Source organism: Bos taurus, chromosome 13 (genome assembly GCF_002263795.3).
Source record: "Bos taurus isolate L1 Dominette 01449 registration number 42190680 breed Hereford chromosome 13, ARS-UCD2.0, whole genome shotgun sequence".
Taxonomy (NCBI): Eukaryota; Metazoa; Chordata; class Mammalia; order Artiodactyla; family Bovidae; genus Bos; species Bos taurus.
The window spans coordinates 43,577,164-43,590,768 of NC_037340.1; the positions used below are offsets into that span (position 1 = coordinate 43,577,164).

The following is a 13,605-nucleotide window of genomic DNA, read 5'->3' on the forward strand; positions in this document are numbered from 1 at the left end:
GCACATAAGGATTTCTGCAATGAGTCTGCTTTGAGGGAGGCAGCGGGGTGCTGCACCGCCACCCTTTACAGATCAAGATGGCCCTGCTCAAGTCATGGGAGAGGTGAGTGTGAATAAAAACATACAGAAATATCCTTCCAGTCTTTTGGCTCTTCCCTAGTTGTACGTTCACTTTGTTGCTGTAGATGTTTTTTTGACTGGTTCCCAGAACTCCTACGACATTTTTCAGCTGCTTTCTTTTTCCATACTTCCCTTTGCAAGGGAGACTTCACTCCTCCTAGCTCACTATTTTGCTGACATCACTCTATGTGTTAAAATGAATTTTCCTTCACAACATTTGCTTGTACCAGTGCATCATCGTTTCCCTTACTCTTCCTAAATTTGTTGCAATTTCAGTTGTTTATCGGTTTTTCTTTTATGAATAATGTTTAGCATGATAACAAACTGTGTAAAATATGTATTGGTTACATTATAAGAGTACCCTAAAAAGTTGTGTAACTTAGTTCAAGGTATAAACACTCAAGAGTCTGTTTGAACCTGCACATGGTATCCAAAAACTGTTAATAATTGACATCAATAAACACTTTGCCAAAATGCCTGGTTTTGGTATCCTTTTCAGAATTTCACCTAAGGGCTTCTCAGGTGGCCCAGTGGTAAGAAATCGCCTGCCAATGTAAGTGACTCAAGAAACTTGGCTTTGATCCTTGGATCAGGAAGATACTGTAGTGTAGGGAATGGCAACCCACTCTAGTATTCTAGCTGGGAAATTCCATGAACTCTGGAGCCTGGCAGGGTACAGGCCATGGGGTTGTAAAAGAGTGGGACATGACTTACTGACTATACCTTGACCACCATAGGTGTATAAAGCAAAATAATTTTGCTGCTGGAAAATTTAAAAGGCAAATTTGGTTTGTTTCACATTTCGATTCTCTATTAAGAGATTATATTTTGGAAAATGCTTAATAATCAACACTTCTTAATTGTGTGATTAGTGTGCCTTCCTATACTACGAAATACTTGTTTCAATTGATGTTTCATCAAAAGTGGGCTCCATAATTAGAAAAGTGAAATGACTGGTATGTGGAGGTTTCTGTGTAACATTTGGCCAATAATTGTTTGGCACATTTCATGATTATATAACTGAAGTTATTCTGATTAAAAAATAAACTACCAAAGTAATTGGCTTCATTTCTCTTCTTACTCTATGGGCATTGGTTTAATCCTCTCCTCCTCCAATGTATCTGCTAACATTGGACAGTCAGCTGGGGCGTTAACTTCCTGTTATTTATAGCCTGTGAAGGCAGAAGAAAAGATCAGTCTGCTTATTCAGAGGTGAAACAGGTAATGGATCCCAAAGGCCAGAGAGTGAAGCTTAATGATGGCCACTTCATTCCTGTCCTGGGATTTGGCACTGCTGAAGCTAAAGAGGTGACAGAGGTGGTTTGGGGTTGAGATATAAATAGTAGTGGATGTAACATGAGTGGAAGGGACTTGGGTTGTCAAGCACTGAGCACCTGGCTAGCTCCTCTAGCCACTAACCAGGCTAGAACCATGTCCTGTGAAAAGAGAGAGAGTATCCAGTTTTCACTTTGCATCAGGGTCTGAGGCTGTGCTCACCTGCAGATTACTCTGGGTTTCCCTCCAGTTTCTGTCTCTTTCCCAGCTTGGCACAAGAGGTGAGACTCGGCTGTCAAGATCACTGACTGTCAACTGCTTTGCTTTGAGGGCGATTGCAATGGCCGGTCTCTCTGTGTATTTCATTAGTTACAGAACTCTTACCTCCTTCAAAAATGATGTGACCCAGAGAAGTATTTGAGGTGGAAGTTCCTAAGGATGAGGCGAATAGGAACTAATGGGAGAGAACTGCTTCTCTACTGTGGGGTGCCTTGTAGGTGCCAGGCAAGACACTCCAGTTGTGTTTTGCCTTGTACTTCAGTTGCTCCTTGGAAACTTCTTCTAATGGAAAATATGGTGTCACTTGAGGGGATAAGCTACCATCTTACAGGCCATGTTGTGTAATGCATCCCTTGGGTGTTGTAATGTCTTTTTATTAAAGTGTAGTTTTCAGTGCTTGGACAGAAAAGGGACTAGCAGACAAATCTCTAGACCTGAAGCCAGAAAGTTTGCTGTCCATCTTGTCTTTAGAGAATGTAGTTGTGACAAATTCTGATCCCGAAACTTTGGGTCTCACTTTTATCATTTGGAGAACAGAAGGAAATATTCAGAGGCATTTTGGAAAGAGAAGACAGGACATTTTAGTGCCAAGTAGGGTGCAGGGAGTAAAGTGTCCAGGCTAGTACTAAAGTTTACTGGTCCATTCCTAGTATATCCCTGAATACCCAAGTGTTTAAGAAAGACCAGGACTGAACCCAACAGAGAGCAGTTGCACCAATTATCTACCTCCTTGAAATAGAAAAGATTCTGACACATGAAAAAGAAATAGAATATTATTCAGCATTTTAAACAAAGTTAATACTGCCATTTGAAATTACACAGGTGAACTGGGAGAAGTTTAGCTAGGTGAAGTAAGCCAGAAATAAAAAGACAAATACTACATGATGTCTTTGTGAAAAGTGAAAGTGAAATCGCTCAGTGGTGTCCGACTCTTTGCGACCCAATGGACTGTAGCCTACCAGGCTCCTCTGTCCGTGGGATTTTCCAGGCAAGAACACTGGAGTGGGTTGCCATTTCCTTCTCCAGGAGATCTTGACCCAGGGATCAAACCTGGGTCTCCTTCATTTTAGGCAGACACTTTACTGTCTGAGCCACCAAGGAAGTCTCTTTGTAGGTGGAATCTAAAATAGTGGAACTTATAGAAACAGAGAGTAGAGAAATGAAGACCAAAAGCTGGAGATAAATCTGTGAAAAATGGAAAGATGTTTGTCAACAGTCTAGACCTTCAGTGATACAATGAATAAGTTGGTGACCTGATGCACAGCACCGTGACTATAGTTATAAATAATGGGTGATACCCTGAGATTTTGTAGAGATTAGATCTGAAGTTTTCTTATAAACCCCCTAAAGTAAGGTAAGTGGAGTGATCTGCTAAATAGCTTGATTTTAGTGATCATCAACAATGAACACTTATATGAGAACATCACTTTTTATACCTTGAATAGATACAGTTTATATTTGGTGTATTCCATGTAGCTTTACTGGTAGACAGTGGTCTTAGAAGCTTTCACCTTGCTTCTTGATGCTTTTTGTTATTTAGTTTTTCAGTTACTAAGTCATGTCTGACTCTTTGTGATCCTATGGATTACAACAGTCCAGGCTCCCTGTCTCTCACTATCTCCTGTAGTTAATGTCTTTACCATGTACCTTATACCTTTTTTATTTTGCTTCAAGAATCTTATAGTATAAATCACATTCATTACTACAACTTAATGCTGAGTCCTTTGGGTCCACTGAACCTGGACGTGGTCTTGGAGTCCTCTGATGCCTGTGATCGACCATGGATCATTTGGGATGTAAGGGTTACTGGGTGGGTATTTAAAATCTGACCAGGAATGTTCAGGGAAACTGTCATGGGTTCAGCACCAGACCAGAACTAATCAAAGATATGAAGAAAAGTTGATTCTTTGGAAGATCAAAGCTTGCGCTAGCAATCTCTTAATCATGTGGGTATTCAACTTCTACCTTTGTTGCTTATGTAGGTTCCTAAGAGTGAAGCTCTGGAAGTCACCAAATTTGCTATAGAGGTTGGGTTCCGCCATATTGACTGTGCTCATGTGTACCAAAATGAAGAGCACGTTGGCCAGGCCATTCGAAGCAAGATTGCAGATGGCACTGTGAAGAGAGAAGACATATTCTACACTTCAAAGGTGCTGCATGTTGTGTGTTGAATGTGTGTACTAGTGAGTGTGCCCAGGTCACTATTATATAATAGGATCATGTTTGGTGAAGAATTGATTGGTGAACTATGCTTCTTGGTATAGTCTTAAGGTATTAGAAATCCCTGGTGTTCAATGTTTAAGACTTGGCACATTACTATTATGGGCTCCCATTCCATCATGTGTCAGGGAAGTAATATCCCATAAGCCATGCAGTAAGACCAAAAGAAAATTTCCTAAATTTTTATTAATAAAATTTCTATTTTTTAATATTTTCAGCTTTGGTGCACTTTCCTTCGACCAGAGTTGGTCAGACCAGCCTTGGAAAAGTCACTGAAAAATCTTCACCTGGACTATGTTGATCTCTATATTATTCATTTTCCACTGGCTATGAAGGTTGGATATATGTGTGATCACATCAATTTTAAATCTTGTGTTAGAATGTGCGTCAACTTACATGGATGGTTGAATTAAGATTTTTCTTAGTAGATTGAAAGGATGATTACACCAGAGTAGAATCCCCCAAATAATCATTTGTGATCATCTTTTTACTGAGCTTCTTTAAATCTGTTACATGCCCCCCCAGACAAAGGAGTTAATAATCCAAGACTCTCTGCCAGAAAAACTTGAGGCAGTAGAAACAGGCAAGTTCTGTACACAGTCTTGATTATGACTCCTGAGTGTCTGGGGATTTCATGAACCAAGAGTTTGGTGCAGCTGTGGTGAACATGGGACTGCCTCATATTGAACATGATTAGTTTATCTTGTCTTTCACCCTTGAAAGGTTAGCAGATTTGGTGCTGTTCCCTCTGGGTGTGTCTAAACTTTGTACCTTTATAAGGAGTTGGGAGATATTGTCTAGTCTTGCTTGACTTTATGATGAGCTTTGTAGACTACACTTAGTCATTAAGAATGGTTTACTTAGAAATCTTGATTTCTAGTTATAGAAATCAACTCAAGCCATCTAATGCAAAATAACTTAGTGGAGTATGTAGGTGGCAAGTCCCAGACACAGAGAGTTTTGAGGATTCTCAGGACTCCTCAGAAATGTCTCTTTTTTCTATCCCTTATAAGGGGATTACTTTATTTTTACTGAACATTTTCCATTGGTGGAAAATATGACCTTGGGGGCATTTCAAAGCTCAGGGTCATAAGCATTTGAGAGCACATCTGGATCTTTCACATTCCATATCATCCTAATGAGAGCCTTGCTGGTTCACATGCCTGTCCTAGGGCATCTAATGCTAGAAGGGTAAAGGAAATTTGATTATCTAGCCCAGGTCTAGTTTACAAGTTTTATTTTGGAAACTATGGCATGTAAGTTACTGCCATTCTCAGATCAGAGATATTTCAAAAGAACCAAGTACAGGGAACAGAAAAAATTAACAAGAAGTCACTGGAAGTCCCTTTTAGGACATAGAAAAATTATTGCAACATATAATAAGTGTAAGAGATTAGAATAAGCCTCCCTCAAAAGACATTGCTTACAACTCCATACACAAATCACTTTGCAAATATTAGTATGTAGAAAGTTGTAAAGCTACCTCATAGAGGTTTAATTCTTAGTGCCTGGCAGCCTGGCTAAATGTGGAGAAATTATTTTGTCACATCTCTAATATATCTGCCTCTGTTCCAGCCAGGGGAGGAATTATTGCCAAAAGATGAAAATGGAAAACTGATAGGTGATTCGGTGGATCTCTGTCACACGTGGGAGGTGAGTCCAGGGAGGAGAGAAACAGAGGAGGATCCAGGAGAGGGGGAAACTCCTTCATTTCTGCTACCTGTGAGAATGGGCTGTGGACCATCAGACTCGGCAGTTCATGAATCTAAGGGCTGGGATGCTGGGTTTGTGGTGAGGAAACCATTGCTGAAATGTTCATAGAAAAGAACGGAGGAGGAGAATATGGGACAGTGTAGACAGGCATCTCTTTCCTTCCTTGTGATATGTCTTCTCCAGGGTTTTCTAAGGAGGAGTTGGTAATTCTTCTTCGATCATGACCTTCTTCTCCTTTTTCCTTTCTTAAAATCAATGTAAATTCTTGACATGAGACACTTTTTACAGGTTTTTTCCCCAGCATTTATTCTTGGTCTATCACTCATTTCAAACGACTGTTCACCACCTCTCCCTCCCAGGCCCTGGAGAAGTGTAAGGATGCAGGGCTGGCCAAGTCCATCGGGGTATCCAACTTCAACCACAAGCAGCTGGAGAAGATCCTGAACAAGCCGGGGCTCAAGTACAAGCCAGTCTGCAACCAGGTGAGCAGCTCGGCTCCTCTTCCTCCTGCTCTTCAGAACCTCCTTCTTGCGCTGGAGCCTGATGTCTGTCTGTCCTCCCCTCCTGTTCATCCAACCTTTGTGGGACAGAGGATTCTAGAGAGTAGAGTTGCTGTCTGGATAGTGTGAATAGAAGCCCAAATCTGATGTAGTCAGATTTGATGTATCTATCTGATGTAGTCTGGATGGAAAAGGTAGGGAGGGCATCCTGCTAAATTGTGGGTAGAACCTAGAACTAGAGGTAGGATGTGTTTTCCTGAGATTAAAGGATGACAAGATTGGACGGGAAAGTGCCCTGGAATGAACTTTGTGTACGAAGGAAGCCATGAAAACATTGAATGGGAAGTAAATTAATAAAGTAACCAATCAGCTGAAATGGGTGGTGAGGGTTTGTGTGGGGTTCTGATGACTGAATCCTTAGTCTTGGTGTCTCAACATTTATGAGTCTCAACAGGGAGCACAGAACAGAAAAATGTGCTGGAGATGATGAAATTCATCCAGGTTAGAGGGTGAAGTTAAAGGTTCAAGGTGATGCTAACAGAAGATAAAACATTTACCAGGGAATATCTACTCAAATATAGAGTACACCTTTTGATTACTCAACTTGGACTGGTTCTCCCATCCATGGTCTGTCATAAAATTAACTGTATAAACACACTTTTCTCTATTGTTCTCTAGATGTTTATATTTCCATTTTACATTTAATGTTGCAACCTTTCCTTTAGGCACTTAAAACTTTTAATCTGCCTCTGTCATATTAATATTACCTTTTCAAATAATCTGACACTCTTCTCTGTTGACATTCTGCAGGTGGAATGTCACCCTTATCTCAACCAGAGCAAACTGTTGGATTTCTGCAAGTCACATGATATTGTTCTTGTAGCCTATGGTGCTCTGGGATCCCAACGAGTAAAAGAATGGTATTGAATCCTACTGAAGACAACTGGGAGTTTCCTTAAAATTCAATTTTTGATGAGCTATTTAAAAATACAGTACCCAGATAACTCTTATAAGCAAAGGGAAGTGAGGGGACAGATGGAATATTTTCTTCTATCTTCCTATCACCCAGCCATTTTTCTACATTGTATTAGCTTGTAGACTCATCATTAACAGATATCTGCATTAAAATCTATATATAATCCCCTAGTTGAAACCAGAAACACAAGCTTATGTCATGATTTATATAGATATTAACTAATAAAACATTTCTAAAAATAGAAATTCCAAGCCTCACTTACCTTATGTCTAAAATTGGTATAATACTATGCAATTCTCAGGTCTATTATGATAGAAAAAACTAAACTTGAACGATTTTTGTATATATCTAAAGAAGAGTGGTGACAGAATAGATTTCTCTGATTTTGAGAGTACTCAGTGTTTATCACTTAGGACTATTCACTTAGGAAAGTGAAAATTTTTAAAAATCCCTGTTTTTTTCCTTCTGTTCTCTGTTCATGGCCTTGATTATAGAAGAAAAACAACCTCTGAGAATTAAAAAAAAAAAAAAAATCCACGACTTTAGCACTCCTGGTCTCAGGTCAATAATGCATCCAAATAACCTGCAGAGCTTTGTAAACACAGAATGGGATGTGACACAGTTGAAATGCTGATTTAGTTTGTCTTCAGCTAGCCATGGAATTTTTATGTCTGACAAGATCCCAGGTGATACTGATGATGCTGGTACACTTTGAGAAGCACTGGTATAGAGAGGACCTACTTAATCTGTTTGGGAAAACTACTCACAAACTGCATACTTAGGCTCAGCTCCTCTGGATTTCTGAATTTTCTTCTAGGGTGAACTTGAATCTCCCTGTTCTCTTGGAGGACTCAGTTCTTTGTGCCATTGCCAAAAAGCACAAGCAAACCCCAGCTCTGGTTGTCCTTCGTTACCAGATACAACGTGGGGTTGTTGTTCTGGCCAAGAGTTACAACAAGAAGCGGATCAAAGAGAACATACAGGTGATGAGTGGGGCTCTGGGCTGAGGGCTTCTATGGAATATCCTTCATGAGGGTCATTCTTTGTCTGTCTCTCAAGACTTTCCTTGAGTCAAGATGAATTACCTGTTCTTCCCTATGCATGAATGACTTGTGTGTATTCCTGATGGTTTTCTTTTCCTGCTGTGGCAGCAGGAGAGGTGGCCTCCCTGAAGAGGGTTCAGTTCTGTTCAATTAAGTCACCCAGTCATGTCTGACCCTTTACGGCCTATGGATTTCAGCATGCCAGGCTTCCCTGTCCATTACCATATCCTGGAGCTTGCTGAAACTCATGTCAATTAAGTCGGTGATGCCATCCAACCATCTCATCCTTTGTCATCCTCCTTTCCTCTTGCCTTCCATCTTTCCTTTTGATGATTGTAGGGGAGCAAGTGGTCTCCCCATCCTATTCCTCCACCATCTTAGGACTGCCTCGGCCCTTCTCTTCTATTTAACTATTCAGTCCTTTGTACTGTGTTCTTAAAATTGAAAATAAGTGTTCTTTCTCAGAATGGTACATTCATCTTTAAAGATGTCTTGACTGCTCTTGACTGTTCTTTTATTTAAAATTTAGTATCACTTTACTGATTTCCACAAAAGAATATTGTTTAACTCCTTGGATCATGCTGCACTGAAATACTAGATCACTCTGGAGAAATGTATTTCTTTAGAAAATTGAGCTTTTCTTTTCATGACTGTGATGTTAATTTTTAATAATTTGCTGTTCTTTAACATTTTAAACACTTTTCATAACTTTCTCCACTAAAGTGTCAGTCGCTTCAGTTGTGTGTGACTCCTTGTGACCCCATGGACTGTAGTCTGTCAGGCTCCTCTGTCCATGCAATGCCCCAGGCAAGAATACTGAAGTTGGTTGCCATTTCCTTCTCCAGGGGATTTTCTCAACACAGAGATCTTCTCCACTAAGGCACTGACATATAGGTTTTGTTAGATTTATTCATAGGTAAGAAGTAAGTTTGAAATCAGATTCCTGATAGGCTTTCAAGGGGGAGCCTCCACCCACGCTGCTTCAGCTGAAAGCTGTCACTCTTAGGGCGTGTTGGGAAGACGAAATCAGTCTAATGTTAGTTCAGGTTCAAGTATCGAGTTAGGAGTGTCCACAGCAGTTTGTTTGGAAAAAGATTTTAGTTTGTTTCCTGTCGCAAGTGATTCACTTAGAAAGATAAGGGATTGATACACAGTAATGTTAGTGAGGTGGACAGAGTAGGAGAAGGTGTGGGAAGGAGAGGTGAGAACTCAGCAAGGGTCCCAGGTTGTTCTACTGGAAGCTGAGGACAGACACGGCTTCCCTGTCCCCTCTGTCTCCAGCCAGCTGGAAAGTCCTCCAGTCCCCAGGGGATGCTGGCTCCCTGAGGGAGAGGTTAATGTGATTGTTCCTTCCTTCCAGGTGTTTGACTTTGAACTGACTCCAGAAGACATGAAAGCAATCGATGGCCTCAATAAAAATAAAAGATATTATGAATTTCTTGTGTAAGTGACTGTTTCACAAACACAGTCGTTTTTGTTTTTGTTTTTTGTAGCAGAGAGGTGAGCAGGGGAACTAAGATTTTTAAAAGCTTAAGTCTAGAAAGACAGTCCTTATTTCCAGAGTAGGAGTGAGCCAGGTACTTCCTGCAGACCTCAGCCCAGAGGTTTCCTTCAGGGCTCCATCCTCGATCAACAGAAATTGATTGGGGACCAGGAGAGCCCATCAGTAAAATTCCCACAGTTGACATTGTGGTGAATAAATTCACTACTTTGTGCCCCGAATCCCTGAGCCTAGTGTACCTCCTCTCAGAGCCCAGGGAGCCAGGAAACACAAAGGGCACAGTGCCTGCAGCCCACTATTCTTTCAGGGACCAGTGAACATGTTTAATTGTTAATTCTTTTTACATAAGGAAAAAGAATTAGTTATTATATAAGAATAAAATAAGACAGTTATTATTATTAATAATAACTATATTATTATGAAGCCAGATTTCATAAATGAGTCCATCTCTTTGTCTTCCAGTGGTGTCGGTCACCCTGAGTATCCATTCTCTGAAGAATATTGATCAACTCACTGTGGTTCTTCGATAACTCTTTACTTCTGTGGGGTGGTGAATATTTTTATGCTTGATGAAGAAATTTAAATAAAGTGTCTGAACTTCTGAAACCATGCCTTTCTTTTTAAAAATAAACAGTTTATGAAACAGCATAGACTTTAAAGTAAGAATGCTCTTTCTTTCCTGTCATTGAAATAATACATATATATGACAGAATATTTAGGTAGAAAAGGGAAAGGTTAGGAAATAAAGATCAGTCATGTTTACCCATTCGATAATACTTACCTTTTGTGCATTTACCTTGTAATTTTCCTAGGCACATATGTGCATTTTTTTATTTACAAAGACAAATAAACTTCATTCTACAGATTGTATACTTCTTTTGAAACATAGCCTAAGTATCTTGGTAAGCTAAAAATATGATTTAAAAAATCCAGTATTATATTTTGCTTCCTGTATAGCAAGTAGCACATCTTAGTCATTTATGTAATTTCTTATTTGTCTGCCCGTGCTCAGCATTTTGATGAATCCTTACATATTTTGAGTTTATTCAGTGGTCATTCTGAAAAACTTTACTGAACATTCTTTAGAAAGACATTGTCATATCAACAAATGTAAATAAGTGAAATGAGAAATGTCTTGAGTCGTTAGTCTCGTGGAGAATGAGACTGTGAATGAAATCAGAAGAATTTAACTGTTAGAAATGGTTAAGTGTCTGTTGAGATAATTCTGCACAATCTCTCCCATTTCTGTACTTCTGTTAGAGGTATTAATTACACTTCATTATACACAACTTTTCATTTGTACAAAACAGCCTTGAAACACAGAGAAAGTGGCTACTTGCATTTCTCTGGAACAGGAAACACTTATTCCAGGAAGGAAGAGTTTTCATGGAACACTTAAGGGCCAACAAGTCTGCTGATGTGGGTGGAGTTTAGTGAGGTGGGGAGACAGGAGCTAAAGGCAAGTCAGAGAGCTGGTGGGGCAGGGGGTCCTTGTCATACAGGCTTTTAAAGGACTTTACTGTGAGGGAAATGGAGAAGGATATTTCCAGAACACTGCTCCTCAGGCCCCACTCTGATGGCCACCCTTGCCGGGGACCAGCCCCGGCTGATCCAGGGAATTCGAAGCGGGGACGGCGTCGGCGAAGATCAGGAAACAATTGCTTAATTAAACGTTAATTAAGGATATAAAGAGTAATAGAATGAGGATAGCTCAGTAGGAAAATTCAGTGGAGAAAAGAGGCTGAATAATTCAGCCAGAAGGTAAGAGAAAGAACGACATGGTGAGACCAAGTTTCGGTGAACAAGGCCCGCACTTTATTTTCCAAAGTAGTTTTTATACCTTAAGTTATGCATAGAGGATAATGGGGGAAGGGGTAGAGTCATGCAGTAAGCCAGGCTTTCTTCCTGCAAACATATCATATGCAAAAGTTTAGGTGATTTGCATCATCTTCTGGCCCGGAGGCCTTTTTCTCTAAAGGTGATTATTCTCAAGTCAGGCGCCAGCCTCCAAAAAGCATTAGATAAAGTTGCTTCCTACAGAGCAAAGGTGTGGTGGGCTATAACAAGAAAAAGAATTAACTCAAGGGTCCCAGGTTACAAACATTAAAGCTACTACTTACACCAACTATATTAATCAATACACTGCCAGGGACACAGCAGGTAAGGGATATGGAAACTTAGCAGCAAACATTGGCCCAACAAGTGAAAATCCCTTCACCAATACAATTTCTAATCAATCTTTTAACTACTCAAAAGAATCTGTGTTTAGACAGTTTAGAACATCTCCTGCCTCTCACAGTTGGGAGGCTCTGAACAATCACATGTGGCCGGAAAAACCTATTCAGGCAGGCTAGAGGATTTCCAAAGGAGTTTGTAGGTTAAACACTGTCACACCCAGGAATTATTAACTGGAGCTGTAAGCTAACTCTTTTTTCAGAGAGGTCGTGGGGGACAGCCCCCCGTAAAGTCAGAGGTGTAGGTGAAAGCACAAAGCAGAAAGTAGGCAGACTCTGGCTTTGGGGGTAGATTGCTCGAGAATTTCCAGGGAGACTCCTGAGGCTTGATCCCGCCTTTGCGTATGCCAAGCCTCCTTCCTCATGACCTTTGCCAGAGGCGCTCGCTCCCCGCACACCCTGCCCTATCCAGACATCCTGCTGGTCTAAGCTGGATCTGTACCCCCCAACTGCCCACTCTGCCCAGCATGGACGGCCTTGCCCCAGGGGGAGTGAACTGGATCCAGTGGTGCTAAGGGGGCATTTATGGGCCAGGGGGCGCATGGGCTGCCCAGTGAACTGGCCGAGTCCTGGGCAGCATCTGGCCGCCGCCTCAACCTGTTCCTGGAGCAGGAGTGGGTGCATGTCTCAGGAGAGGAGTCAGGTTTCCAGGCCTCTTGTGGGTCCCCCTGGGTTCACAGCAGCTGTGGGGCTGAGACCACTCAGGGTTGTGCCAGGGCTGCAGTGCCCAGTGTGTGGTGTGCATGGGTCTCTCCAGGGAGGACCTCTGAGCTCCTGTCCTCCCCTCCTCATATGGGGCCCTCCCAGGGGCTCAGTCCTGATCTGCTGGCTTCTCTTCCCTTCCCACCCAGCTCCATGGGGATGATTCTTTACAGCCTTGGTGTGGAGGGGGCTTCCTGCTGGTGTCGTGTGTTATTAGGAGATGTGACCCTGATGTGCTCCTGGGGGAGCTGAGCTCAGTGTCCTCTTGTCCACGTGGAGCTCCTCTCAGGACAGTTGTGACACTCACTGTGAGCTAAATGTGGCTCCTGTGATTGTTCAGGAAGAGTTGGTGCCGATTTCTTTTTTTTCCTTTCATGGATCAGGCTTCCCAGGTAGGGCAGTGGTAAAGAATTTGCCTGCCAATGCAGTAGATGCGGGTTGGATCTCATCCAGGAAGATCCACTGGAAAAAGAAATGCAGCCAACTCCAGTATTCTTGCCTGCAGAATCCCATGGACAGAAAAGCCTGTGAGGCTACCGTCCATTGGGTTGCAATAGAGGGGTCTGACATAGCGACTAAACAGTAACAAAAACTGTTTCATGACTCATTTTTTTCTCTCTTTTTTCCTCTCTGTCTTTTTTTTTTTTTTTTAAAGCTTTCTTGTTTCACCCTTTCTTTGTTGTACGCCTTCTCTCTGTCTCCTTCTGTGTGTTCATGACTGGGTACTTGGAAAAGCACAGCACACCCACTGTTTGCAGATTTGTATCACACCCTGATTGTTCTTCACTAGCTGACGTGGCATGTGCCTGGTCCTCGGGTCAGCTCAACAGAAAACTAAGGGAAACTCAGGTCATTTCTGAGTCAACAACATGCCTGGAGCGTGAGTGGCTTTCTGATTCTGGGAAATTTATGATTGATTTTGAATGCCTTACTATTCCCCAAATCCACACCCCAGTTCTATCAGGGTTTTACATGGTCTTGTGTGTGTCTCCACACTTGGTCCCGGCCCTGGTCCCATATTATATCTAGTCCCCCTGAAGCT

At 41.6% G+C, this 13,605-nt stretch overlaps 1 protein-coding gene across 4 annotated transcripts; it reads left to right on the plus strand.

The window, feature by feature from the left end:
• Positions 1-7: 7 nt before the first annotated feature.
• On the plus strand, positions 8-10,233 carry AKR1C3 (aldo-keto reductase family 1, member C3 (3-alpha hydroxysteroid dehydrogenase, type II)). Of its 4 annotated transcripts, none has more exons than XM_015474089.3 (9): positions 8-103; positions 3,657-3,824; positions 4,113-4,229; positions 5,470-5,547; positions 5,967-6,089; positions 6,918-7,027; positions 7,901-8,066; positions 9,487-9,569; positions 10,090-10,233. In XM_015474089.3, the coding sequence occupies exons 1-9, from the start codon at positions 95-97 to the stop codon at positions 10,130-10,132; spliced, it is 897 nt and encodes a 298-aa protein (XP_015329575.1). In that variant the 5' UTR covers positions 8-94; the 3' UTR covers positions 10,133-10,233.
• Positions 10,234-13,605: the final 3,372 nt, after the last annotated feature.